Source organism: Oncorhynchus kisutch, linkage group LG15, assembly GCF_002021735.2.
Source record: "Oncorhynchus kisutch isolate 150728-3 linkage group LG15, Okis_V2, whole genome shotgun sequence".
Classification (NCBI taxonomy): domain Eukaryota; kingdom Metazoa; phylum Chordata; class Actinopteri; order Salmoniformes; family Salmonidae; genus Oncorhynchus; species Oncorhynchus kisutch.
In genome coordinates, this window is record NC_034188.2 from 13,876,451 (window position 1) to 13,902,368 (window position 25,918).

General features: G+C 43.9%; 2 protein-coding genes across 5 annotated transcripts in view; both read right to left on the minus strand.

Moving 5' to 3' along the window:
* LOC109879192 (disintegrin and metalloproteinase domain-containing protein 19) overlaps positions 1-4,266 on the minus strand; it is a 50,376-nt gene extending 46,110 nt beyond the window's left edge. Inside the window, exons 1-2 of one of the 2 annotated variants that reach the window (XM_031789698.1) lie at positions 3,965-4,266; positions 1,132-1,253 (exon numbers count right to left, since the gene is read on the minus strand). In XM_031789698.1, coding sequence (XP_031645558.1) covers positions 1,132-1,253; positions 3,965-4,094 — 252 coding nt within the window. In that variant the 5' untranslated portion in view covers positions 4,095-4,266. The remainder of the gene's footprint in view (positions 1-1,131; positions 1,254-3,964) is intronic. The other variant, XM_031789697.1, reaches the window with a different exon arrangement.
* Positions 4,267-11,442: 7,176 nt separating this feature from the next.
* thg1l (tRNA-histidine guanylyltransferase 1-like) lies at positions 11,443-18,616 on the minus strand. 3 transcript variants are annotated; one of them, XM_020502055.2, is made up of 7 exons: positions 18,400-18,616; positions 17,374-17,554; positions 15,089-15,265; positions 14,767-14,936; positions 14,552-14,640; positions 14,169-14,276; positions 11,443-11,990 (listed from the first exon to the last, which is right to left on the minus strand). In XM_020502055.2, the coding sequence occupies exons 1-7, from the start codon at positions 18,413-18,415 to the stop codon at positions 11,829-11,831; spliced, it is 903 nt and encodes a 300-aa protein (XP_020357644.1). In that variant the 5' UTR covers positions 18,416-18,616; the 3' UTR covers positions 11,443-11,828. The 3 variants fall into 3 exon arrangements, with proteins under 3 accessions (XP_020357644.1, XP_031645560.1, XP_020357645.1); XM_031789700.1 differs by having other exon boundaries at positions 17,374-17,574; positions 18,046-18,616; XM_020502056.2 differs by having other exon boundaries at positions 17,374-17,574; positions 18,400-18,615.
* Positions 18,617-25,918: the final 7,302 nt, after the last annotated feature.

The window sequence follows — 25,918 nt, forward strand, 5'->3', positions numbered from 1 at the left end:
GAATCAGCTCTAGCATTATCTCTTTAACAGTATATCTCTAACAATATATCTCTAACATGATATCTCTCTAACATTATATCTCTAACATTATATCTCTAACAATACATCTCTAACATTATATCTCTCTAGCATTATATCTCTCTTACATTATATCTCTCTTACATTATATCTCTAACAATATATCTCTAACATTATATCTCTCTAGCATTATCTCTAACCGTTTATCTCTTTAACATTATATCTCTCTAGCATTATATCACTCTTACATTATATCTCTAGCATTATATATCTCTAAGATTATATCTCTTTAACATTATATCTCTCTTTAACATTAAATAGCTCTAACGTTATATCTATTTAACATTATATCTCTCAAGCACTATATATCTCATACATGATATCTCTCTAACATTATATCTCTCCAACAAGATATCTCTCGAACATCATATCTCTTGAACATTATATCTCTCTAACATTATACTTCTCTAACAAGATATCTCTCTAACTTTATATCTCTCTAATGCTATATCTCTCTAACATTATATCTCTCTAATGTTATATTTCTCTAACATTATATCTAACATCATATAACTCCATCATTGTATCTCTCTAGCATCATATCTCTCTGGCATTAAATCTCTCTAGCATCATATCTCTCTGGCATTATATCTCTCTAGCATCATATCTCTGGCATTATATCTCTCTAACTTTATATCTAATATTACACAATCCTTTCTCAGAGCGCTACAGACAATTCCTTCGACTTCACGGTTTGGTTTTTGCTCTGACATGCACTGTCAACTGTGGGACTTTATATAGAAAGGTTGACGCCTTTCCAAATCATGTCCAATCAATTGAATGTACCACCTGTTTTGCTTTTTCATTATGGGGTATTGTGTGTAGATTAAGGAGGATTTTAAAAAATCCACTTTAGAATAAGGCTGCAACGTAACAAAATGTGGAAAAAGTCAAGGGGTCTGAATACTTTTCGAATGTACTCTATATCTCTCTAGCATTATATCTAACATGATACCTCTCTAACATTTAACATGTGAAATGTGTTGTGCTATTTCAGAGGACAATAATGTCTCTGAGTTAGTAGGGAATGTCAGTGATAAGATAGGATCTCACCTTCTCTCCATGGACGGACCTCCTGTGTCTTGCAGGCTGCAACCAGTGTGGATATGTAATCTCATAGCTCTCTCTGTGTTCTATTCTGTGGCTGTTCTCCTGAGCGCTCGGTCTCTGCTCCTCTACACAAAGGATTTACAAGCATGTCAACAAAGGGGACAGAAGGTAACAGTTTATTGAAAGATTTGTTGGTTGATTGATTTCTCAATTAAACCAGTTCACTTCATTTTCTTAGACAGGTTTGAATATGATGTTTCCTTATAAACATATAATACAACAAGCTTGTATAGTCATTGTAAAATCAACTGAAATAAATGTCTGTCACATGCTTCGTAAAACAGCAGGTATAGACTAACAGTGAAATACTTACTTACGGACCCTTCCCAACAATGCAGAGAGAAAGACAATAGAGAAATAATAGACAAGTAAAACGTAAAAATAAAAGTAATAACGAATACACAATGAGTAATGATAACTTGGCTATATGGGTACCAGTACCAAGTCGATGTGCAGGGGTACGAGGTAACTGAGGTAGATATGAACATATAACTAGTTTATGTGACAAAACAAGCAATAGAATAGACAAGTGCAGATAATCATTGTACCATCTAAACCACTGTGAAATCTATTTTCAAAAACCAAAAAGATTGTATTTTCAGCTGTTTGAAACTAATGTACAAAACCGGAAGTAAAATGCACACAAATGAAACGAGAAGCATAGAAATAGCGCACATAGAGCAGATTAACCGCTTCTTAGACTTGCTTTCAATGCAAATGACAGTTCTATAACTAAAATTTCTATGTAGATTTGGTCAGGTCACCCAAAAAGTTACATAATGCAGTTTGAACTATTTAACTAACTATTTAGTAGTCTTGTAGCTTGGGGCTAGAAGCTGTTCCGGGTCCTGTTGGTTCCAGACTTGGTGCATCGGTACCGCTAGCCGTGCAGTAGCAGAGAGAACAGTCTATGACTTGGGTGGCTGGAGTCTTTGACCAATTGTAGGGCCTTCCTCTGACACCGCCTACTACAGAGGTCCTGGATGGTGGGGAGCTTGGCCCCACTGATGTTCGCACTACCCTCTGTAGCTTAGTGATGAGCTTGGAGTGCACTATGGTGTTGAATGCTGAGCTGTAGTTAATGAACAGCATTCTCACATAAGTGTTCCTTTTGTCCAGGTGAGAAAGGGCAGTGTGGAGTGCAAAAGAGATTGTGTCATCTGTAGATCTTTTGGGGCAGTATGTGAATTGGAGAGGGTCCAGGGTGTCTGGGATGATGGTGTTGATGTGAGCCATGAAGAAACTTTCAAAGCATTTCATGTCTACAGATGTGAGTGCTAGTCATTTAGACAGGTTACCTTGGCACAGGGACTATGGTGGTCTGATTGAAATATGTAGATATTATATATATATATATATATCTACATATATACCTCCATATTGAGTATGTCTATGGTACATTCTGCTCAAAGTTTTGCTTCCTAGCACAAATCAGGAGGGTAGAATTATGGTCAGATTTGCCTAATGGAGGGTGAGGGAGAGCTTTGTATGTGTTTTCTGTGTGTGGAGTAAATGTGATCTAGAGTTATTTCATCTCTAGTTGCATATGTGACATGCTCGTAGATTTCAGTATTCCTGCATTAAAATCACAGGCCACTAGGTGCGCCACCTCTGGAAGAGCATTTTCTTGTTTGATTATAGCCCTATAGAATATCACAGTGTGAGTCATCATATCCATAAAACCTAGCGGTCAAACAAGCGGTCAAACATCATTTTTCACTGTTCATTTTTAGAAACACTTGAAATAAGGGTTGTGTTTTGTGTAGGCTTACCCTGGCGTGAGGTTTTGATAACCGTGTAAATCTCTCTAGGACAAGGTGACTTTTGTCAATATATTTGCTGGTATTTACCACACAAAAATGAAATGCTAATTCGCTGCTAATGTGGCTTTCACAAAGAATTACAAATACCATGATGATCTGGACGAGACTGCCAAATCGAGGGAAAGGTAAATATCTCTGGATTAGTTATCTAATGTTATCTAAATTTAGCAATGAAAAAATTTACAACATTTCTTTAAATTGACAATTCTGTGAACTGCCTTGTGCAAGTTTTAAATTGACACAATACCTGTTAGCAAAGGTGTCAGCTAGAGATGACATGCAGGAGCTTGCAGGGCTTTGTAGTCTTGCATGATGTCTACTTTGATGCTAATTAGCATTTTATAATCTGAGAGTAAATAGATTTGAATATATTGCTAAAAATCACCTAGTCCGAGAGAGATTTATATGGTTAGAAAAAACATCACTCCAGGGTAAGCCTACACGAAACACAGACCCTATTTTAATGGTTTCTAAAATTCCTTATGAGAAAAATGTTTCCTTGTTTGACTGCTAGGCTTTATGGGTATTATGACACATCTACTGTGGGGCTCTATACAGCTGGGGTAGTCTTGGTTTGTGGTGGTAAATAGAAAGCTATGAACAATATAGCACATAGTATGGTCTACAGTTTATCATGAGGTAGCCAACAGGAAGTTCTTTAGATTACTGAATTTAAAACTGACTTCGGCACATGCTTTTAAAATAATTTAGGCTGCAATTTATAGAAAACTTGCTTATGTTATGAATGAATAAGAAAATTGATTCTTTCAAACATTCACAATAGCCCAAGAAAGACTAAATAAACCTTGAAACACCAGTAAACACATAGCTATGGACTGAATGAACCAACATTATGCACAGTTCAAAATAAATGATCTTGAAATATTTATCAGCCATCCAGAAAAACTCCATTCATTAACTGATTAGCTGTTGTAATGAATGCACAGACTTACCGGCAGCATCTACGTGACCAGATACAACAGACACAACACAGCAGATAACGACTGTCAAATACAGACACAGACTCAGCAAGGAATATGCAAAACACCGATTAAAGCGGGTTATCCGTTCTCGTGGACTCATGCTAAAATAAAGGGTTATAGTTTAAACCCTACAATGTAATTGCAAACAACAAAAAATGCATAGGCAAAGGATAAATAATAGCTGCCTGTCGACATATCCTATGAAGCGGATACATGTGTAGGCAACAATAGCACTCTATCGCTCTGTCTGCTTCGGATGCTTCCACAGGGGTAGAGCGCATCTTTTCTCTGTTACCAGTTCTTACTTTCATTTTCAGCCCCTCCCATTTAACCTATAACTGTCCAATCGATTTCTGTGATTTTGAAAACGTTTGAAGACGAGAGATTGTTTTATGAGAGCCCTAACACAATTCAAAAATTCCTACAGTATGTAATATGATAGGTGAATGTATGTAATATGATAGGTGAATGTGAATTTCTGAAATACAGAATCTCTCATGGCAACAGTCTACTGTAAAACATTTCTACTAAAAATGAATGATGTTATACAGCTCAGGCTTTGTACTAAAGACACCATATTTCCTATATAGTGCACGGCAGTGTTTTGTTCGAGACCACCCAAAGCGAGACCGATTCAAGACAAAGACCGGAGGGAATCTAGTCCATGTCAAGACCAATACCGGAGAGGGGGCGAGACCGAGTCAAGACCGAGACCGGGGTGGGGGATGAGAGGTCCGGGAAGAAGTCGAGACCGAGACCAGAAAAATGCGAGTCCAATTCAAGACCATGACTGCAATTTTGTCAACTCGTCACCATAATTAGAGTTCAAAATGTCCAGTATTTCTGTGTTCATATTTCAGAACAACATATGGATTCTTTTGGCATTCAGAATGGTAAAACAAATACATGCTGAAGGCAAATAGAGCCACTCTACCCATTATTACTGATCCAAACACAATGGGGAACAACGAGGAGCTAGGAACACAAGCATTTCACTACACCCACAATAACATCTGCTAAATATATAGTATGTGACCAATACAATTTGATTTGGTTTGATTTGAGAGCCTTCTCCGGTTTCAGAAAAAAGGCTAAGGATTTATAGCAAAATAATAATAATGATATTATTATTTTTCAATGATGTTCTGATTTAATCTCTTCAACTTTTGATAGAGAGGATAAGGTTAACGCTGAAGATTTTTGTTTTTTAGATAAATCTAGCTAGCTAAATCAGCCATTGGCTAAGACATCAGAAGCTTGATAGAAGGCATCTGCCATTCAACTGTATTAGGGCAACATTTTGGAGTGATGGTGGAATCATCCAATCACATTGACTTGTAATGGCCAACAGGTCAAAGGCCGACAGGTCACTATGCAATTTTTTAATTTTTTATTTCACCTTTATTTAACCAGGTAGGCAAGTTGAGAACAAGTTCTCATTTACAATTGTGACCTGGCCAAGATAAAGCAAAGCAGTTCGACACATATAACGACACAGAGTTACACATGGAGTAAAACAAACATACAGTCAATAATACAGTATAAACAAGTCTATATACGATGTGAGCAAATGAGGTGAGATAAGGGAGGTAAAGGCAAAAAAAAAAGGCCATGTTGGCAAGTAAATACAATATAGCAAGTAAAACACTGGAATGGTAGATCTGCAGTGGAAGAATGTGCAAAGTAGAAATAAAAATAATGGGGTGCAAAGGAGCAAAATAAATAAATACAGTAGGGAAAGAGGTAGTTGTTTGGCCTAAACTATAGGTGGGCTATGTACAGGTGCAGTAATCTGTGAGCTGCTCTGACAGCTGGTGCTTAAAGCTAGTGAGGGAGATAAGTGTTTCCAGTTTCAGAGATTTTTGTAGTTCGTTCCAGTCATTGGCAGCAGAGAACTGGAAGGAGAGGCGGCCAAAGAAAGAATTGGTTTTGGGGGTGACCAGAGAGATATACCTGCTGGAGCGCGTGCTACAGGTGGGTGATGCTATGGTGATCAGCGAGCTGAGATAAGGGGGGACTTTACCTAGCAGGGTCTTGTAGATGACATGGAGCCAGTGGGTTTGGCGACGAGTATGAAGCGAGGGCCAGCCAACGAGAGCGTACAGGTCGCAATGGTGGGTAATATATGGGTCTTTGGTGACAAAACGGATTGCACTGTGATAGACTGCATCCAATTTGTTGAGTAGGGTATTGGAAGATATTTTGTAAATGACATCGCCGAAGTCGAGGATTGGTAGGATGGTCAGTTTTACAAGGGTATGTTTGGCAGCATGAGTGAAGGATGCTTTGTTGCGAAATAGGAAGCCAATTCTAGATTTAACTTTGGATTGGAGATGTTTGATGTGGGTCTGGAAGGAGAGTTTACCTAGGGATTTGTAGTTGTCCACGTATTCTAAGTCAGAGCCGTCCAGAGTAGTGATGTTGGACAGGCGGGCAGGTGCAGGCAGCGATCGGTTGAAATAGTGAGGAGTAGTCTTCCCATGGTCTAAGGAGCTAACTTTTATTGTAGGCTAGTTTGCAGCTGCTGCAGCACGTGTTATCGAAGAGGATATTATGGCTAATTTGTTAGCTTCTCCCTTTTCAAGAATAACTTTCAACAAGAAGTTAAAATAACTGATATGTGTGAAACATTGTTGCATTTAAACTTTAGATCACCCATTACTTTGTGTGCTAAACATGAAACTTTTTTGCAATGGGAGGTAATAGTTGTAAATTGTGATTGGAAAATGCTTAGCCTAATGATTGTGTTTTTGTATTCTTATGTTTGGGACCTACTGGCTTATAATGTCAGAGTGAATGGACTGCTGTCTTTCCATCTGCCCTATGCAGTGGTGTAGTGATGCCTGGAGAAGTGGGTCCTGTGTAAAGGAAAGGCCCTGCGTGAAAAATCCATAGAAAATCCATAGACATAGATTTTCAGATTTTCCCTCTCAAAATAATATATAATTAAAAGACAAAAATGTGATGTTTAAAGTCCACAATAATTCTTAAACCTCATCAGGAGAACATTTTTTAGATCTGGAAAAATATATATATTTTTGGAGGGTGTAGTTGCCCTTAATTCAATTGAGCTAAACAAAATGCCCTCCCCATAGATACAAATCAGTTTTGTCAGGTATGCTAACATTGCAGTCAGCATTTAATTGAAACGTTTTTTTGGGGAGGCCTTTAGAAATATTGATGCAAACAGCGCTTGATGACACATCGCAAATAACCTACAAACCAAGATTTGTATTACCTTTATTTAACTAGGCAAGTCAGTTAAGAACAAATTCTAATTTTCAATGATGGCATAGGAACAGTGGGTTAACTGCCTGTTCAGGGGCAGAACAACAGATTTGTACCTTGTCAGCTCGGGGGTTTGAACTTGAAGTCAAACGCTCCAACCACTAGGCTACCTGCCACTGTAGAAACTATGATAATAGAAATGTTCAGAACGTTTGTGAAACAGCACAGTTGAAAAATATTTGGCTAATAGAACTATAAACTGGATGGTGTTCAGAGATAGATGGGAGGGCTTGAGTGATGCTGAAAGATGGGACTAAAAACAAACAAAATATAATTATTACAAAATATACTGTGTCCGTAAAATGTTTATAGTCTGTATAAAGTAGAAGCCCAAGTGTTGTTGTCCATTAGTTTAATCCAATTAGGGGAGGGGTGGTAGGGTTAGGGGTAAATAATAAACAAAAATTTGTTTAAAAAAATAAATATATTATCTATAGAGTACCAGTCAAAAGTTTGGAACACCTACTCATTCAAGGGGTTTTCTTTATTTGTACTATTTTCTACATTGTAGAATAATAGTGAAGATTTCAAAACTATGAAATAACACATATGGAATCATGTAGTAACCAAAAAGTGTTAAACAAGTCAGAATGTATTTTATATTTGAGGTTCTTCAAAGTAGCCACCCTTTGCCTTGATGACAGCTGTGCACACTCTTCGCATTCTCTCAACCAGCTTCATAAGGAATACTTTTCCAACAGTCTTTAAGGAGTTCCTACATATGCTGAGCACTTGATGGCTGCTTTTCCTTCACTCTGCAGTATAAGTCACCCCAAACCATCTCAATTGGGTTGAGGTCAGTTGATTGTGGAGGCCAGGTCATCTGATGCAACCCTCCATCACTCTCCTTCTTTGTCAAATAGCCCTTACACAGCCTGAAGGTGTGTTGGGTCATTGTCCTGTTAAAAAAACAAATTGTAGTTCCACTAAGCGCAAACCAGATGGGATGGCGTATCACTGCAGAATGCTGTGGTAGCCATGATGGTTAAGTGTGCCTTGAATTCTAAATAAATCACAGACAGTGTCACCAGCAAAGCACCCCTACACCATCACACCTCCTCTTCCATGCTTCACGGTGGGAACCACACATACGGAGATCATCCGTTCACCTACTCTGCGTCTCACAAAGACACAGCGGTTGGAGCTGAAAATCTCAAACTTGGACTCATCAGACCAAAGGACAGATTTCCACCGGTCTAATGTCCATTGCTCATGTTTCTTGGCCCAAGCAAGTCTCTTCTTGTTATTGGTGTCCTTTAGTAGTGGTTTCTTTGCAGCAATTCGACCATGAAGGCCTGATTCACGCAGTCTCCTCTGAACAGTTGATGTTGACGTGTCTGTTACTTGAACTCTGGGAAGCATTTATTTGGGCTGCAATCTGAGGTGCAGTTAACTCCAATGAGCTTATGCTCTGCAGCAGAGGTAACTCTGGGTCTTCCTTCCTGTGGCAGTCCTCATGAGAGCCAATTTATTTCATCACAGCACTGTATGGTTTTGAAGAAACTTTTAAAGTCTTAAAGTCTTAAAGTAATGATGTTGTTCCTCTTTGCTTATTTGAGCTGTTCTTGACATAATATGGACTTGGACTTTTACCAGGTGACTACCTCATGAAGCTGGTTGAGAGAATGCCAAGAGTGTGACTACCTCATGAAGCTGGTTGAGAGAATGCCAAGAGTGCGCAAAGCTGTCAAGGCAAATATACTATAAAATATATTTAGATTTTTTTAACACTTCTTTGGTTACTACATGATTCCATAAGTGTTATTTCATAGTGTTGATGTCTTCACTATTATTAATTAAACAACGTACAATTTTTGACTGGTACTGTAAAAATGTACAAAAGATATATATGGGGTATTTGAAATTATGTAGACAATCACATTGATGGAAGCCCCAATCTATCTGCAATTTTAAAGCTGATCCACCCCCTAAAAAAAAGACTAAGGACCAAACATTTTCACTACCTGGTGTGCATACCCATTGTTGCCTTAGTTAGCATTTACTGGTAGATACACTACATGACCAAAAGTATGTGGACACCTGCTTGTTGAACATCTCTTTCCAAAATCATGGGCATTAATATGGAATTGGTCCACCCTTTGCTGCTAAAACAGCCTCCACTCTTCTTGGAAGGCTTTCACTCTAGATGTTCGGACATTGCTGCGTGGACTTGCTTCCATTCAGCCACAAGAGCATTAGTGAGGTTGGGCACTAATGTTGGGCGATTAGTCCTGGCTCGCAGTCCATGTTCCAATTCCTCCCAAAGGTGTTTGATGTGGTTGAGGTCAGCACTCTGTGCAGGTCAGTCAAGTTCTTCCACACCGATCTCGAAAAACCATTTCTGTATGGACCTCACCATGTGCATAGGGGCATTGTCATGCTGAAACAGGAAAGGGCCTTTCCCAAACTGTTGCCGCAAAGCTGGAAGCACAGAATCGTCTAGAATGTCATTGTATTCTGTAGCGTTAAGATTCCCTTCACTGGAACTAAGAGGCCTAGCCTGAACCATGAAAAACTGCCCCAGACCATTATTCCTCCTCCACCATACTTTACAGTTGGCACTATGCATTGGGGCAGGTAGCGTTCTCTTGGCATCCGCCAAAACCAGATCCAGAAGGTGAAACATGATTCATCACTCCAGAGAACACGTTTCCACTGCTCCAGAGTCCAATGGCGGCAAGCTTTACACCACTCCAGCCGACGCTTGGATTTACATATGGTGGTCTTAGACTGTGTGAGGCTGCTTGGCCATGGAAACCATTTCCTTAAGCTCCCGACGAACAGTTATTGTGCTGACATTGCTTCCAGAGGCAGTTTGGAACTCGGTAGTGAGTGTTGCAACCGAGGACAGACGATTTATATGCACTATGCGCTTCAGCACCCTGCAGTCCCGTTCGGTGAGCTTGTGTGGCTTACCTTTTTACAGCTAAGTCATTGTAGCGCCTAGAAGTTTCCACTTCACAATAACAGCACTTACAGTTGACGGGAGCAGCTCTAGCAGGGCAGAAATTTGACAAACTGACTTGTTGGAAAGGTGTCATCCTATGATGGTGTCAAGTTGAAAGTCACTGAGTTCTTCAGTAAGGCCAATATTTGTCTACGGATGGCTGTGTGCTCGATTTTATACACCTGTCAGTTGTGGCTGAATTAGCCGAATCCACTCATTTGAAGGGATGTCCACATACTTTTGTATATATAGTGTATCATAAGTTGAAACGTCTTTCCTACCTACCGGCTACCGATGTCAAAAAGTGGGTATAGGATGTATATAGCCTCCACTACACCACCGGCCCTTTTTTTTTTTTTTTTTACAAAAAGTGCGCTTTGATACATGAGTGCGCTGGTGCTATGGTTGCTGTCCTTTCAGCATAACGAGCCTGAAGGACTAGGTTCAATAGGTTCGCCACTGTGCAAATGTCTATAACAGATATAAAGACCTAGAATTTCACCGTCTCCCCTTTACTAATAGTGAGCGCGCAACTTTCCAACAATTTCCCTCACTCTTCCCTACCAGCGAGTCAAGGATATTGGACAAAGTTTGAGGATTTCTTTCAGTGAAATTGAAGGACAGTAATGTTACGAGTAAAGTCGGAATCCCAGGTTTAAATAGGTCATAGGGTATAAATATTTCAAAAGAAATGTATATATTTGACCTGGCGAAGTGCTTTTATGGCTGACTGAATGGAAGCTGATAATTGAGTTTTTTACCTCACTGGTCTGGGTAAGAAATTACGAGTCCTCAATATCTGAGATACCGAGTACAACACTGGTGCATTGCCTTTGAACAGGGCCATATGGCTGTCGGCACCCGGGGTGATAGTTATTGCCAGCACAGGTAGTTTCTGGGCAGAGCGGCAGGTAGTGTTCAGTACAGCATGCCATGACCATGCTGGGGTTGGCACCATTTCTGGGTAGGGATTATAGTGGAGAGCAATTTGGTTTATGTAGGACTACTGTACCAGCATTGTGCATGGTGATACCTACCTGAGAAACTAGGTTCCATCTTGTTTTTGCTGTCCCACCAAAAGCAATAACCTGGTCAGCCCAACTAGTATACATTTATCAGCCACTGTAAACCAGTGTGTAGAGAGAGAATCAGACAGATGCTTCTCAGTGAGACAATCAGATCTCTATGTCGTTAACTTGCACATGCCCAACAGTAAGCCTACTAGTTTATTATGATGATATAATATGCCAGCATCACCACCAGAAAAACAAACAGTACATATTCTCTTGGTTTAATGGATCCAGACATAAAAAGAGCGGTCGTATTTAATCACAGTAAAACATGAGCAAAGAGAATGATGGTGTGGAGTTATGAAAGACCTCTTGTTTTACTGCCACCGTAGACAGTTTGTTCCAATCAAGAGTTGGTTGTTAACAGTATCTGTCCATGCAGAGTGAGAGCTCTCAACCCTCTCCATCCCACAGCAGGAGCATTTGGGAGTACGAAGAACTCCCCCTAGACTCTGTCCATGTTCAACATTATCCACAAAGGGCTGGTGTCTGCTGCTTTTTCCCCCGACAGGAAAAGTTCCCCGTCAGCTCAGCAGTTGTCGTCTTCTAGAATGTTGGGGTGTTCCTCCCAGAACTGGTTCCCTATGACGTCACAGTGGTGGGCACTGACACGCCTCCTGGTGCGTGTCACTAGCACCTCCTCCCCCGCCTCGTTGGGGAGCTTCACACTCTTGGTCACTGTTTCTTCCAGCTGGGACAGAGGGATGAAGGAAGGGGGTTGAGAATTTGAGAGTGAGAGAAGCGAAGGATAGGACAAAATGTAAGCACCTACCTAATTATGAATGTATTATAGGTGTGAATTGTATAGCCCTAACCCTTCATATCCCACTCCCCCAGACACCCTTGGAGTGAGCCATTATTGACGGTGACCCTGGAGCAATTATGGTTAAGTGCAATGCTCAAGGGCACGTTGACAGACTTTCACCTAGTCATCTTAGTGATTGGAACCAGCAACGTTTCAGTTACTGGCCCAACACTCTTAACCGCTAGGCTACCTAACGCCCTTAACGCCCTCACCGCCCTTAAAGCCCTCACGCCCTTAACGCCCTCAACGCCCTCACGCCCTTAATGCCCTCACGCCCTTAATGCCCTCACGCCCTCACCGCCCTTAATGCCCTCACGCCCTTAAAGCCCTCACGCCCTTAACGCCCTCACGCCCTTAACGCCCTTAATGCCCTCACGCCCTTAATGCCCTCACGCCCTTAACGCACTCACACACACAAGCCTGTATTTTTTATGAATGTATCTGAAATGGCATCCAATTGTCTATATAGTGCACTACCTCAGACAAGAGGCTCTATATAGTGCACTACCTCAGACAAGAGGCTCTATATAGTGCACTACCTCAGACAAGAGGCTCTATATAGTGCACTACCTCAGACAAGAGGCTCTATATAGTGCACTACCTCAGACAAGAGGCTCTATATAGTGCACTACCTCAGACAAGAGGCTCTATATAGTGCACTACCTCAGACAAGAGGCTCTATATAGTGCACTACCTCAGACAAGAGGCTCTATATAGTGCACTACCTCAGACAAGAGGCTCTATATAGTGCACTACCTCAGACAAGAGGCTCTATATAGTGCACTACCTCAGACAAGAGGCTCTATATAGTGCACTACCTCAGACAAGAGGCTCTATATAGTGCACTACCTCAGACAAGAGGCTCTATATAGTGCACTACCTCAGACAAGAGGCTCTATATAGTGCACTACCTCAGACAAGAGGCTCTATATAGTGCACTACCTGCACTACCTCAGACAAGAGGCTCTATATAGTGCACTACCTCAGACAAGAGGCTCTATATAGTGCACTACCCCAGACAAGAGGCTCTATATAGTGCACTACCTCAGACAAGAGGCTCTATATAGTGCACTACCTCAGACAAGAGGCTCTATATAGTGCACTACCTCAGACAAGAGGCTCTATATAGTGCACTACCTCAGACAAGAGGCTCTATATAGTGCACTACCTCAGACAAGAGGCTCTATATAGTGCACTACCTCAGACAAGAGGCTCTATATAGTGCACTACCTCAGACAAGAGGCTCTATATAGTGCACTACCTCAGACAAGAGGCTCTATATAGTGCACTACCTCAGACAAGAGGCTCTATATAGTGCACTACCTCAGACAAGAGGCTCTATATAGTGCACTACCTCAGACAAGAGGCTCTATATAGTGCACTACCTCAGACAAGAGGCTCTATATAGTGCACTACCTCAGACAAGAGGCTCTATATAGTGCACTACCTCAGACAAGAGGCTCTATATAGTGCACTACCTCAGACAAGAGGCTCTATATAGTGCACTACCTCAGACAAGAGGCTCTATATAGTGCACTACCTCAGACAAGAGGCGCTATATAGTGCACTACCTCAGACAAGAGGCTCTATATAGTGCACTACCTCAGACAAGAGGCTCTATATAGTGCACTACCTCAGACAAGAGGCTCTATATAGTGCACTACCTCAGACAAGAGGCTCTATATAGTGCACTACCTCAGACAAGAGGCTCTATATAGTGCACTACCTCAGACAAGAGGCTCTATATAGTGCACTACCTCAGACAAGAGGCTCTATATAGTGCACTACCTCAGACAAGAGGCGCTATATAGTGCACTACCTCAGACAAGAGGCTCTATATAGTGCACTACCTCAGACAAGAGGCTCTATATAGTGCACTACCTCAGACAAGAGGCTCTATATAGTGCACTACCTCAGACAAGAGGCTCTATATAGTGCACTACCTCAGACAAGAGGCTCTATATAGTGCACTACCTCAGACAAGAGGCTCTATATAGTGCACTACCTCAGACAAGAGGCTCTATATAGGGAATAGGGTGCATTAAGGACAACCGGAGTTCTAACCTTCTCCCAGATGAGGGTGGTTCCTTTCCTGTGGACCAGAGGCTCCTTGTTGTAATTGATATCAAACTCAGAAAACATGATCTCATTCTTATCTGCTGCCAACGTTCCCTGGGAGGGAGAGAGAGAGAGACATACATCACAGAGATTTGATTATGTATCTAAAGGTTCTTGGTAAATGGAACGGTCAACTGTGAGGTGTTTTTCAGTGAAAGTAAACAGCATGAAGTAGTCATCCATTCTAAAGCTATTAACATAATAATTATAGTTATGACTAACAAGCAGATGCCCCTTATCAAATGACACACCTCAAAAATAACAGATATTTGAAGCCTGACACACCCCCACACCTGTAATTATGCTAATCTCACTGGAGTAACTCTCACCTTTAGTCTGTCCTCTGCCTGTGTAGTGGTGAGTCCGCCTTTCTGCACCAACGTCCAAAACACTGTGTTATACAGGTTGTTGACGTGACCTGGCAAACACACACACCATTACGAAAGAGAACCACAAATGTGGAAGAGAATCTACTGTAGTCAAAGCATACACACACAGGATAATGTATTGGGGGATAGGCGTGTGTGTTTGTGTGTATATTTACAGTCAGCCTGCCTCCAGCTGAGGTAGTCCCGGAGGTTGCGGTTGCTAGGATACAGAACCACCCGTCCGTCAAACCCCGGGGGATAAAGGAGAGGCTGGTCTCCGAAGTAGTCCTTCCAGTAGAACACATAGGAAGAGGAGAACTGGGACGCTACATGGGTCATCAGCTTACTGGAGTGGAAGGGGAGAGGGAGGAGACCAGAAAAGTGTCACTCAAATGCAATAAACATTTCTTGTGTGTGTCTGTGTGGTTGGGGAGTGTCTGTGTGGTTGGGGAGTGTCTGTGTGACGGTGTGTGCGTCTCTGTACATGTGTGTTATTACCTGGCTCTCCTCTTAAACCAGTTGGAGGTCCTCTTGAAGACGAAGCTGAACTCGTCACTTTGTCCGTACGAGATGATGATGTCATCCAGGTCCTCCATGACAGACCTGGCGCTGCACGTCATCAGACCCAGAGCTCTGTCGTCATTGGGCTTCATGAAGTTGTGCTGCTCTGCAAACCTACAGCAACACAGGGTCAGTCAGTGGGTGGGTCAGTCAGTGGGTGGGTCAGTCAGTCAGTGGGTAGGTCAGTCAGTCGGTAGGTCAGTCAGTCAGTCAGCGGGTCGGTCAGTCAGTCAGTCAGCGGGTCGGTCAGTCAGTGGGTCAGTCAGTCAGTGGGTAGGTCAGTCAGTGGGTAGGTCAGTCAGTGGGTAGGTCAGTCAGTGGGTCGGTCAGTCAGTCAGTGGGTAGGTCAGTCAGTCAGTCAGTCAGTGGGTAGGTCAGTCAGTGGGTAGGTCAGTCAGTGGGTAGGTCAGTCAGTGGGTAGGTCAGTCAGTCGGTAGGTCAGTCAGTGGGTCGGTCAGTCAGTCAGTGGGTAGGTCAGTCAGTCAGTCAGTCAGTGGGTAGGTCAGTCAGTCGGTCAGTCGGTAGGTCAGTCAGTCAGTGAGTGGGTCAGTCAGTCAGTGAGTGGGTCAGTCAGTCAGTGACTGGGTCAGTCAGTCAGTGACTGGGTCAGTCAGTCAGTGACTGGGTCAGTCAGTCAGTGACTGGGTCAGTCAGTCAGTGAGTGGGTCAGTCAGTCAGTGACTGGGTCAGTCAGTCAGTGAGTGGGTCAGTCAGTCAGTGACTGGGTCAGTCAGTCAGTGACTGGGTCAGTCAGTCAGTGACTGGGTCAGTCAGTCAGTGAGTGAGTGGGTCAGTCAGTGAGTGGGTGGGTCAGTCAGTCAGTGAGTGGGTGGGTCAGTCAGTCAGTGAGTGGGTGGGTCAGTCAGTCAGTGAGTGGGTGGGTCAGTCAGTCAGTGAGTGGGTCAGTCAGTCAGTGAGTGGGTCAGTCAGTCAGTGAGTGAGTGGGTCGGTCAGTCAGTGAGTGAGTGGGTCGGTCAGTCAGTCAGTGAGTGGGTCGGTCAGTCAGTCAGTGAGTGGGTCGGTCAGTCAGTCAGTGAGTGGGTCGGTCAGTCAGTGAGTGGGTCAGTCAGTCAGTCAGTGAGTGGGTCAGTCAGTCAGTGAGTGGGTCAGTCAGTCAGTCAGTGAGTGGGTCAGTCAGTCAGTCGGTCAGTGGGTCAGTCAGTCAGTCAGTCAGCGAGTCAGTCAGCGGGTCAGTCAGTCAGTGAGTGGGTCAGTCAGTCAGTGAGTGGGTCAGTCAGTCAGTGAGTGGGTCAGTCAGTCAGTGAGTGGGTCAGTCAGTCAGTCAGTGAGTGGGTCAGTCAGTGAGTGGGTCAGTCAGTCAGTCAGTCAGCGGGTCAGTCAGTCAGCGGGTCAGTCAGTCAGTGAGCGGGTCAGTCAGCGGGTCAGTCAGTCAATGGGTCAGCGGGTCAGTCAGTCAGCGAGTCAGTCAGTCAGCGGGTCAGTCAGTCAGCGGGTCAGTCAGTCAGCGGGTCAGTCAGTCAGTGAGCGGGTCAGTCAGTGGAGCTACAGACACTAACACACTAGTCGTAATTTGTCACCTGGCTTCTCATTCAGTCCCTCAGTCCACTTCAAAGCTGCGTCTCAATAATAAAATCCATTGTTCCTGTCCTGCTTGGTCACTAAGCAATTGACTGTGAAATGTGACAGGATGGTAACGATTTTCTCCACATATTTGATCTGCACAGATCATTCAGTGCAGAAGAGAGGAGAGGATGCCACTACAGATACACCACCAGATATTCTCTGGAGCTACAGACACACCCCCAGCTATTCTCTGGAGCGACAGATACACCCCCAGCTATTCTCTGGAGCTACAGATACACCCCCAGCTATTCTCTGGAGCTACAGACACACCCCCAGCTATTCTCTGGAGCTACAGATACACCCCCAGCTATTCTCTGGAGCTACAGATACACCCCCAGCTATTCTCTGGAGCTACAGATACACCCCCAGCTATTCTCCGGCGCTACAGATACACCCCCAGATATTCTCTGGAGCTACAGATACACCCCCAGATATTCTCTGGAGCTACAGATACACCCCCAGATATTCTCTGGAGCTACAGATACACCCCCAGCTATTCTGTGGAGCTACAGATACACCCCTAGCTATTCTCTGGAGCTACAGATACACCCCCAGCTATTCGCTGGAGCTGTAGATACACCCCCTGCTATTATGTGGAGATTTAGATACACCCCCTGCTATTCTCTGTAGCTACTTACTTGTGGAAGTTCCTTCCATCCAAACGCACCACGATGTAACAGTTTTTCAGACAGGTGTCGTCTGTCTCAAAGTTACGGACGTACTCAAACTTGCTCTTGGCCATTCTGGAGCTGCTGGTGAAAACACTGGCTACTGGCCGGAGGATGCGCGTCTTGATGCCTCCTGGTAATCTACACAGCACTGGACCAAACATGAGGGTTCTATGAGAAAGGACAGACCAGATCAAACAAAGTAGGTTCTGTTGTAAAAGAAGAAGCAGCAGCACAAGGTTGGCTGTGGACTTCATGTCTGAAATTCTGCTCACTTTTAGACTGGAGCATTTCTTATTATTCTGTAAGGAAATTCAAGACACTATTTACTATGATGTTAAGTTTCATTTGGTATGTATTAATCTGTCCATCATCCATTTCATATGTTACAAATTACAATTCGTATGATATTTTACTAATTTCAATTAATACAATATGCTAAGAATTTGCAAAAGATACAATATGTTACAAATTACAATTTGTTGTGGCTAACGCTAGCTAGCTGGCTAACCATAGCCAGGCTAGGGGTTAAGGTGGGCTAACATGCTAAGTAGTTAAAATTAGTAAGTAGTTGCAAAGTATATATATATATATAACCTTTATTTAACTAGGCAAGTGAGTTAAGAACAAATTCTTATTTACCATGACGGCCTACCCCACCAAACCCTAACGACGCTGGGCCAATTGTGCGCCGCCCTATGGGACTGCCAATCACAGCCGGTTCTGAACAGCCTGGAATCGAACCGGGGTCTGTAGTGATGCCTCTAGCAATGAGACGCAGTGCCCTTGATCGCTGCGCCACAATTAGCTAAAATTATCAATTCGAGATTCGACCATGTATTTTTTAGGTTGCTACCCATCCACCCTGACCGACAGACCTCATTCCGTTTTAGCATTAAGTAGTCTTCTGTTATGTAACATATCATACTAATTTGACCATCCCTGATGATACGTTTAGTCTATAAGACCAGGCTGACAGGCTAGCTAGCTACTTACAAATTATTGGCATCATCTTCGGTTCATGATGAATACTTCCTAAAAACAATGCTATAACTTAGTTTACTTTAGTTGAAACTATGTAAGTGATGCTATTGTCGAGGCAAATCTTTACGTTTTATTTTAATTTCACTGTCTGAATGTATCTGGCAAATAACAGAACACATGTTGTTTTCGCCAGTGGGTGCAACCCTGTCCGTCCACCAAATAAGTCCTACTAGAACAGATACTGCGTATTTCAATTCCGGGACAGTAATCTCATCTACGATCTCACAAAACAAAAACAACTAAAGAATCTAAATTGTTTTTATTGTAGTTGTCGATTGTCTTTTAGCTGGGTTCCTGGACATAATTTCATTTAAAAAACAATAAAAACAAAGACTACAGACGACTAATGTGCAAATCTGCTTCATAGTACTTCAGGGCCCTCTTCTGGTGAAAATCGAGAAATGCAGCGGAAGAAGACTAAGTTTCCCATGATACTTAGCGTCGTGCATGTCTGCGGTTGTTTCAAACATGGAGAAGAGGGAAAGAAGAGGAGATAAACACCAAAAATGTAAAACATCAGAAAAGAAAGAAAGAGAGAGGATCAACAAGTGCATGTCCTTCAGATGCAACCGAACATACGGCAGAAGAAGAAGATGCTATCGTGGCAAAGTTGGACGTCACCTCCGATAGATTTGATCCACTCCTGGAACACTACTCCCCTGCAGCGCCTCTTCCATACCCCAACGTGAAGTGCTTCAACAACATAGCCGAGTATGAGAGCTGTCTGAAGGGGGGCCGCGCCAAGCGGAGAAAAACGTGGAGAGAAAACTGAGTAAATCCAGGAAAGGTGTAGCGGATCCGGAGAGGATAGAGAAACTGGAGAGGATGATGGAGAACAACCCGACAGAGGGAGAGGAGGGTACCAGCGCCACTGCCCAGCGTTGTAGAATGCACAAGAGTCCTTCCCTCACCCTTACCTGTCCTTCCCTCACCCTTCCCTCACCCTTACCCGTCCTTCCCTCACCCTTACCCGTCCTTCCCTCACCCTTACCCGTCCTTCCCTCACCCTTACCCTCCACCACCTCTTGACAGGTGGCTTGTAGACTAGACTGTAGTCTGATGTAAAATGGGTGGCTTGCAGACGACTGTAGTCTGATGTAAGACAGTGCGCACATCATTGTCCTCACTCTCTCCCCTCTCTCTTTCTCGCCGGCGATGGTGGGTGAAGCTCTCTACCACGAGAAGGCCCTCACTGTCACACAGGTAGGTCTGGCTGCCAATGAAGGGCTCTGATCCTCTAGTCTAGTGGTGCATTCTAGAGAGTAGGGTGTTGTTTTGGATGCAGGCTATGACATATCCAGATCATGTGCCACCCACTAAAAAAGGTACAGCCATTTTCATTCTCTGCAATCAGAAAAGAAACTCATTAGCTATCGCAAAGACTCTTTTAACCCCTTTGTATCCCCTCTCCTTCTGTAGCTCTCTGTCAAGCTGAAACTCCAGGAGAGTGGGGCTCTGAGAGAATGTGAGAAGAAGAAGCAGATAGACAAGAGGAAAGCTGAGCCTCCCCAGGGTTCCAAACTCAAATTAGAGTTAGCAGATGAGGGGAACCCAATAGAGGGGACCCTAGGGCAGTGGATCCTCAACTTCCGAGGACCACAGTGGGGCCACAGGCCATCCCTTGATGGCGTAGAAGTCGGATGTGTGTGTTTGTCTTTGTCTTATCCCCTGTAAATAGCAGTTTTTTTTATCATATATATCTTATTCTCACTTTCAATCTATGAACTAAATATACTTTCCTGCAACCCGCCTCACCCAATGTGGTACAGATCTATTTTATTCCTTATAACTGGAACCTCCATCAGGAGCTAGCCAGCTAACTAGCAACTAGTCTTTGTTAGCCACGGTTAGCGGTCTTCACCTTTTATCTCGGTCACCAGCCAGCCTTAGCTTGGACAATACCTGCCAGTCTGCACAGCGCGATATCAACCCAGAGCATATCGGACTGCTTCTCTCTACCACATCACCAGATTCCTGCTGCTCTGGATCATTACACCAGATCATCGCAGCTAGCTAGCTGCAAATGAGTGGCTGCTGTTAGCTAACACCTCTGTCCCGAAGCAAGCACCAGTTAGCCTTGAGCTAGCCTCGAGCTAGGCCTATATAACAGCTAAATCTAGGGCTCTTTTGCCAATTGGCATGGACCCTTTATTGTCGACAGGGAGCCCCGCCTATCCATCACGACTGAACTGGTTTCATGCATGTTAACATTAGAAGCCTACTCCCTAAGTTTGTTTTACTCACTGCTTTAGCACACTCTGCCAACCCGGATGTCTTAGCCGTGTCTGAATCCTGGCTTAGGAAAACCACCAGAAACTCTGAAATCTCCATCGCTAACTATAACATTTTCCGCCAAGATAGAACTGCCAAAGGGGGCGGTGTTGCAATCTACTGCAAAGATAGCCTGCAGAGTTCTGTCTTACTATCCAGGTCTGTACCCAAACAATTCAAGCTTCTACTTCTAAAAATTCACCTTTCCAGAAACAAGTCTCTCACTGTTGCCGCTTGCTATCGACCTCCCTCTGCCCCCAGCTGTGCCCTCGATACCATATGTGAATTGATTGCTCCCCATCTATCTTCTGAGCTCATGCTACTTGGTGACCTAAACTGGGACATGCTTAACACCCCGGCCATCCTACAATCCAAGCTTGATGCCCTCAGTCTCACACAAATTATCAATGAACCTACCAGGTACAACTCCAAATCCGTAAACACGGGCACCCTCATAGATATCATCCTAACCAACTCGCCCTCCAAATACACCTCTGCTGTTTTCAACCAAGATCTCAGCGATCACTGCCTCATTGCCTGCATCCGTCATGGGTCTGCGACCAAACGACCACCCCTCATCACTGTCAAATGCTCCCTAAAACACTTCTGCGAGCAGGCCTTTCTAATTGACCTGGCCGGGGTATCCTGGAATGACATTGACCTCATTCCGTCAGTTGATAATGCCTGGCTATTCTTTAAAAGTGCCTTCCTCACCATCTTAAATAAGCATTCCCCATTCAAAAAATGTAGAACTAGGAGTAGATATAGTCCTTGGTTCACCCCAGACCTGTCTGCCCTTGACCAGCACAAAAACATCCTGTGGCGTTCTGCATTAGTATCGAATAGCCCCCGTGATATGCAACTTTTCAGGGAAGTTAGGAAAGCTAAGGCTAGCTTTTTCAAACAGAAAAGAGCTCACTGCTCTCATTAAGCATTTCTCTACGGCTGGCCATGCTTTCCACCTGGCAACCCCTACCCCGGTCAACTGCCCGGCACCCTCCACAGCAACCCGCCATAGCCCCCACCATTTCTCCTTTAACCAAATCCAGATAGCTGATGTTCTGAAAGAGCGGCAAAATCTGGACCCCAACAAATCAGCCGGGCTAGACAATCTGGACCCTCTCTTTCTAAAATTATCTGCAGAAATTGTTGCAACCCCTATTACTAGCCTGTTCAACCTCTCTTTCGTATCGCCGGAGATTCCCAATGATTGGAAAGCTGCCGCGGTCATTCCTCTCTTCAAAGGGGGAGACAGTCTAGACCCAAACTGCTACAGACCTATATCTATCCTACCCTGTCTTTCTAAGTTCTTCGAAAGCCAAGTTAACAAACAGATTACTGACCATTTCGAATCCCACCGTCCCTTCTCTGCTATGCAATCTGGTTTCAGAGCTGGTCATGGGTGCACCTCAGCCACGCTCAAGGTTCTAAACGACATCATAACCGCCATTGATAAGAGACATTACTGTGCAGCCGTATTCATCGACCTGGCCAAGGCTTTCGACTCTGTCAATCACAACATTCTTATTGGCAGACTCGACAGCCTTGGTTTCTCAAATGATTGCCTCGCCTGGTTTACCAACTACTTCTCTGATAGAGTTCAGTGTGTCAAATCAGAGGGCCTGTTGTCTGGACCTCTGGCAGTCTCTATGGGGGTGCCAAAGGGTTCAATTCTTTGGCCGACTCTTTTCTCTGTATACATCAATGATGTTGCTCTTGCTGCTGGTGATTCTCTGATACACCTCTACGCAGATGACACCATTCTGTATACTTCTGGCCCCTCTTTGGACACTGTGTTAACTAACCTCCAGACGAGCTTCAATGCCATTCAACACTCCCTCCGTGGCCATACAACTGCTCTTAAACGCAAGTAAAACTAAATGCATGCTATTCAACCGATCGCTGCCCGCACCTGCTCGCACGTCCAGCATCAATACTCTGGACGGCTCTGACTTAGAATACGTGGACAACTACAAATACCTGGGTGTCTGGTTAGACTGTAAACTCTCCTTCCAGACTCACATTAAACATCTCCAATCCAAAATTAAATCTAGAATTGGCTTCCTATTTCACAACAAAGCATCCTTCACTCATGCTGCCAAACATACCCTCGTAAAACGGACCATCCTACCGATCCTCGACTTTGGTGATGTCATCTATAAAATAGCCTCCAACACTCTACTCAGCAAATTGGATGCAGTCTATCACAGTGCCATCCGTTTTGTCACCAAAGCACAATATACCACCCACCACTGTGACGTTGGCTGGCCCTCGCTTCATATTCGTTGCCAAATCCACTGGCTTTAGGTCATCTATAAGTCTTTGCTCGGTAAAGCCCCACCTTATCTTAGCTCACTCGTCACCATAGTAACACCCACCCATAGCACGCGCTCCAGCAGGTATATTTCACTTGTCATCCCCAAATTTGTCCGCCTTTCCTGCCAGTTCTCTGCTGAGAATGACTAGAACGAATTGCAAAAACTGAAGCTGGAGACATATCTCCCTCACTAACTTTAAGCATCAGCTGTCAGAGCAGCTTACTGATCATTGCTGCTGTACATAGCCCATCCAACCAACTACCTACCTCACCCCCCCTTGTTGTTCCTTTGCACCCCAGTATCTCTACTTGCACATCATCTTCTGCACATAACACTCCAGTGTTAATGCTACATTGTAATTATTTCGCCACTATGGTATTTTTATTGCCTTAACTCCCTAATCTTAATACATTTGCACACATTGTGTATATAGATTTTTCTACTGTGTTATTGACTGTATGTTTGTTTATCCCATGTGTAACTGTGTTGTTTGTGTCGCACTGCTTTGCTTTATCTTGGCCACGTCGCAGTTGTAAATGAGAACTTGTTCTCAACTGGCCTACTTGGTTATATAAAGGTGAAATAAATACAAAAATTAGACCCAGGGGTCAAATGTTAAAGGTCAGGAATCAGGGACTGAGGGGCCCCAGAGAAGACGGTCCCAGAAGAAAGTAGTGTCCCGGCCCGATGGGAGGGTTCACACGCACCATGTCAACCAGCTCTTCATACGGGGAGAGAATGTGCTTCTAGTCAACCTACAACCACCTGTTGTGTATTTCATCCAGCAGGGGTGGCAACCTAAGCCTGGACCTGGAAGCCAGTTTGTTTCTGCTCTCTTGCCGACTCCTTGTGAAGTTTCCATGCCAAGCAGAAGCAGAAAGACTGGCACCCGGGCTAGTGGCAAATATCCAGGAAAGTTACTTGACCAGAAGAAACAAGCTGAAGCTTTACCAAGACTGACCCATCAACACCTACTACAGTATCTACACTGGTTTAGACCAACTCGGAGTGAACCATGAAGTCTCACTGCTACTGTATATCATATTGATATGTATTCTCTGCTTTACGCAGACAATAAGAAATAAAACAAGCTGTCTTCCCTTGTCTGTCTTCTCATCTGGGTCATATGAAACACAGTATTGGAATGCAGGCATGGAGTGCACCACTGTAAATAACCACCAGAGGGAAGTGTAGACTCATTCTAAGACATTTGAGTCAATTGAAAAAAAAAAAACAATGTATATAAATCATTGTGAAAAACAGGTCTAAAAGTATTCATATAACTAAAGAGAAATATAATTTCACATTATCCTGATATAGTGAGGATCAAAATGATCACCTAACCCAATGAATGTCGGTACATTTTTCTTATAAATATGCAGATTGTAATTTCAAAACAACTGCATCAATGCAGAAAACCCATATAAATGTCATCCATGCTATGCCCAGACTGCCAACTCCAGATAACACATGTAGGCACATTGCCTCTAAAAAGAGGAAAGCCTGTTTGTCCCATTATCTTGCTTTTCTGTCAGCTAGAGCACAAATGGCAGCGTGGTCTGATCTCGGTAGACCTCATATGTGTGTTATGAATAATGGAGATGGGGAACGTTCAGATTCCAGATGGCACTAAGCTGCAAATCTTATGTCTAGACATTTCAGATTGTTTTATTCTTTAATGCCCACATTAAACAGCATGATCTAACTGCATGTCATTGCTTCTGTGTAGCTTCTGCTTCCTGTCTCTAAACTAGAGGCTACCAAAGAATTTCCATAATATTTTAGAGCCGTGAAGGATCTGTTAATTGATCAAACTTCGTCTGAGACAAGCCATTGTCCTACAGTATCTGGGTTTAATTAGTCTGCACTTCTTATACCTCAATCTGATCTATACAATCCCACTGGCTGTGTCTCTCTGTAGGGCTGCACTGTGTGTGTCTGTAGGGCTGCACTGTGTGTGTCTGTAGGGCTGCACTGTGTGTGTCTGTAGGGCTGCACTGTGTGTGTCTGTAGGGCTGCAGTGTGTGTCTGTAGGGCTGCACTGTGTGTCTCTGTAGGGCTGCACTGTGTGTCTCTGTAGGGCTGCACTGTGTGTCTCTGTAGGGCTGCACTGTGTGTCTCTGTAGGGATGCACTGTGTGTGTCTGTAGGGCTGCACTGTGTGTGTCTGTAGGGCTGCACTGTGTGTGTCTGTAGGGCTGCACTGTGTGTGTCTGTAGGGCTGCACTGTGTGTCTCTGTAGGGCTGCACTGTGTGTGTCTGTAGGGCTGCACTGTGTGTCTCTGTAGGGCTGCACTGTGTGTGTCTGTAGGGCTGTACTGTGTGTCTCTGTAGGGCTGCACTGTGTCTCTCTGTAGGGCTGCACTGTGTGTCTCTGTAAGGCTGCACTGTGTGTCTCTGTAGGGCTGCACTGTGTGTCTCTGTAGGGCTGCACTGTGTGTCTCTGTAGGGCTGCACTGTGTGTCTCTGTAGGGCTGCACTGTGTGTCTCTGTAGGGCTGCACTGTGTGTCTCTGTAGGGCTGCACTGTGTGTGTCTGTAGGGCTGCACTGTGTGTCTCTGTAGGGCTGCACTGTGTGTCTCTGTAGGGCTGCACTGTGTCTCTCTGTAGGGCTGCACTGTGTGTCTCTGTAGGGCTGCACTGTGTGTCTCTGTAGGGCTGCACTGTGTCTCTCTGTAGGGCTGCACTGTGTCTCTCAGTAGGGCTGCACTGTCTCTCTGTAGAGCTGCACTGTGTGTCTCTAGGGCTGCACTGTGTCTCTCTGTAGGGCTGCACTGTCTCTCTCTGTAGGGCTGCACTGTGTCTCTCTGTAGGGCTGCACTGTGTCTCTCTGTAGGGCTGCACTGTCTCTCTCTGTAGGGCTGCACTGTCTCTCTCTGTAGG

Bases quoted from the DNA above. Each gene is read 5' to 3' on its own strand.
- thg1l (XM_020502055.2), bottom strand. The intron at 15,266-17,373 runs GTAAGTAGCTAC...GTGTTGCTGTAG, and splicing joins GATGGAAGGAACTTCCACAA to GTTTGCAGAGCAGCACAACT. The intron at 14,641-14,766 runs GTAAATATACAC...TGTGTTTGCCAG, and splicing joins CAGCTGGAGGCAGGCTGACT to GTCACGTCAACAACCTGTAT.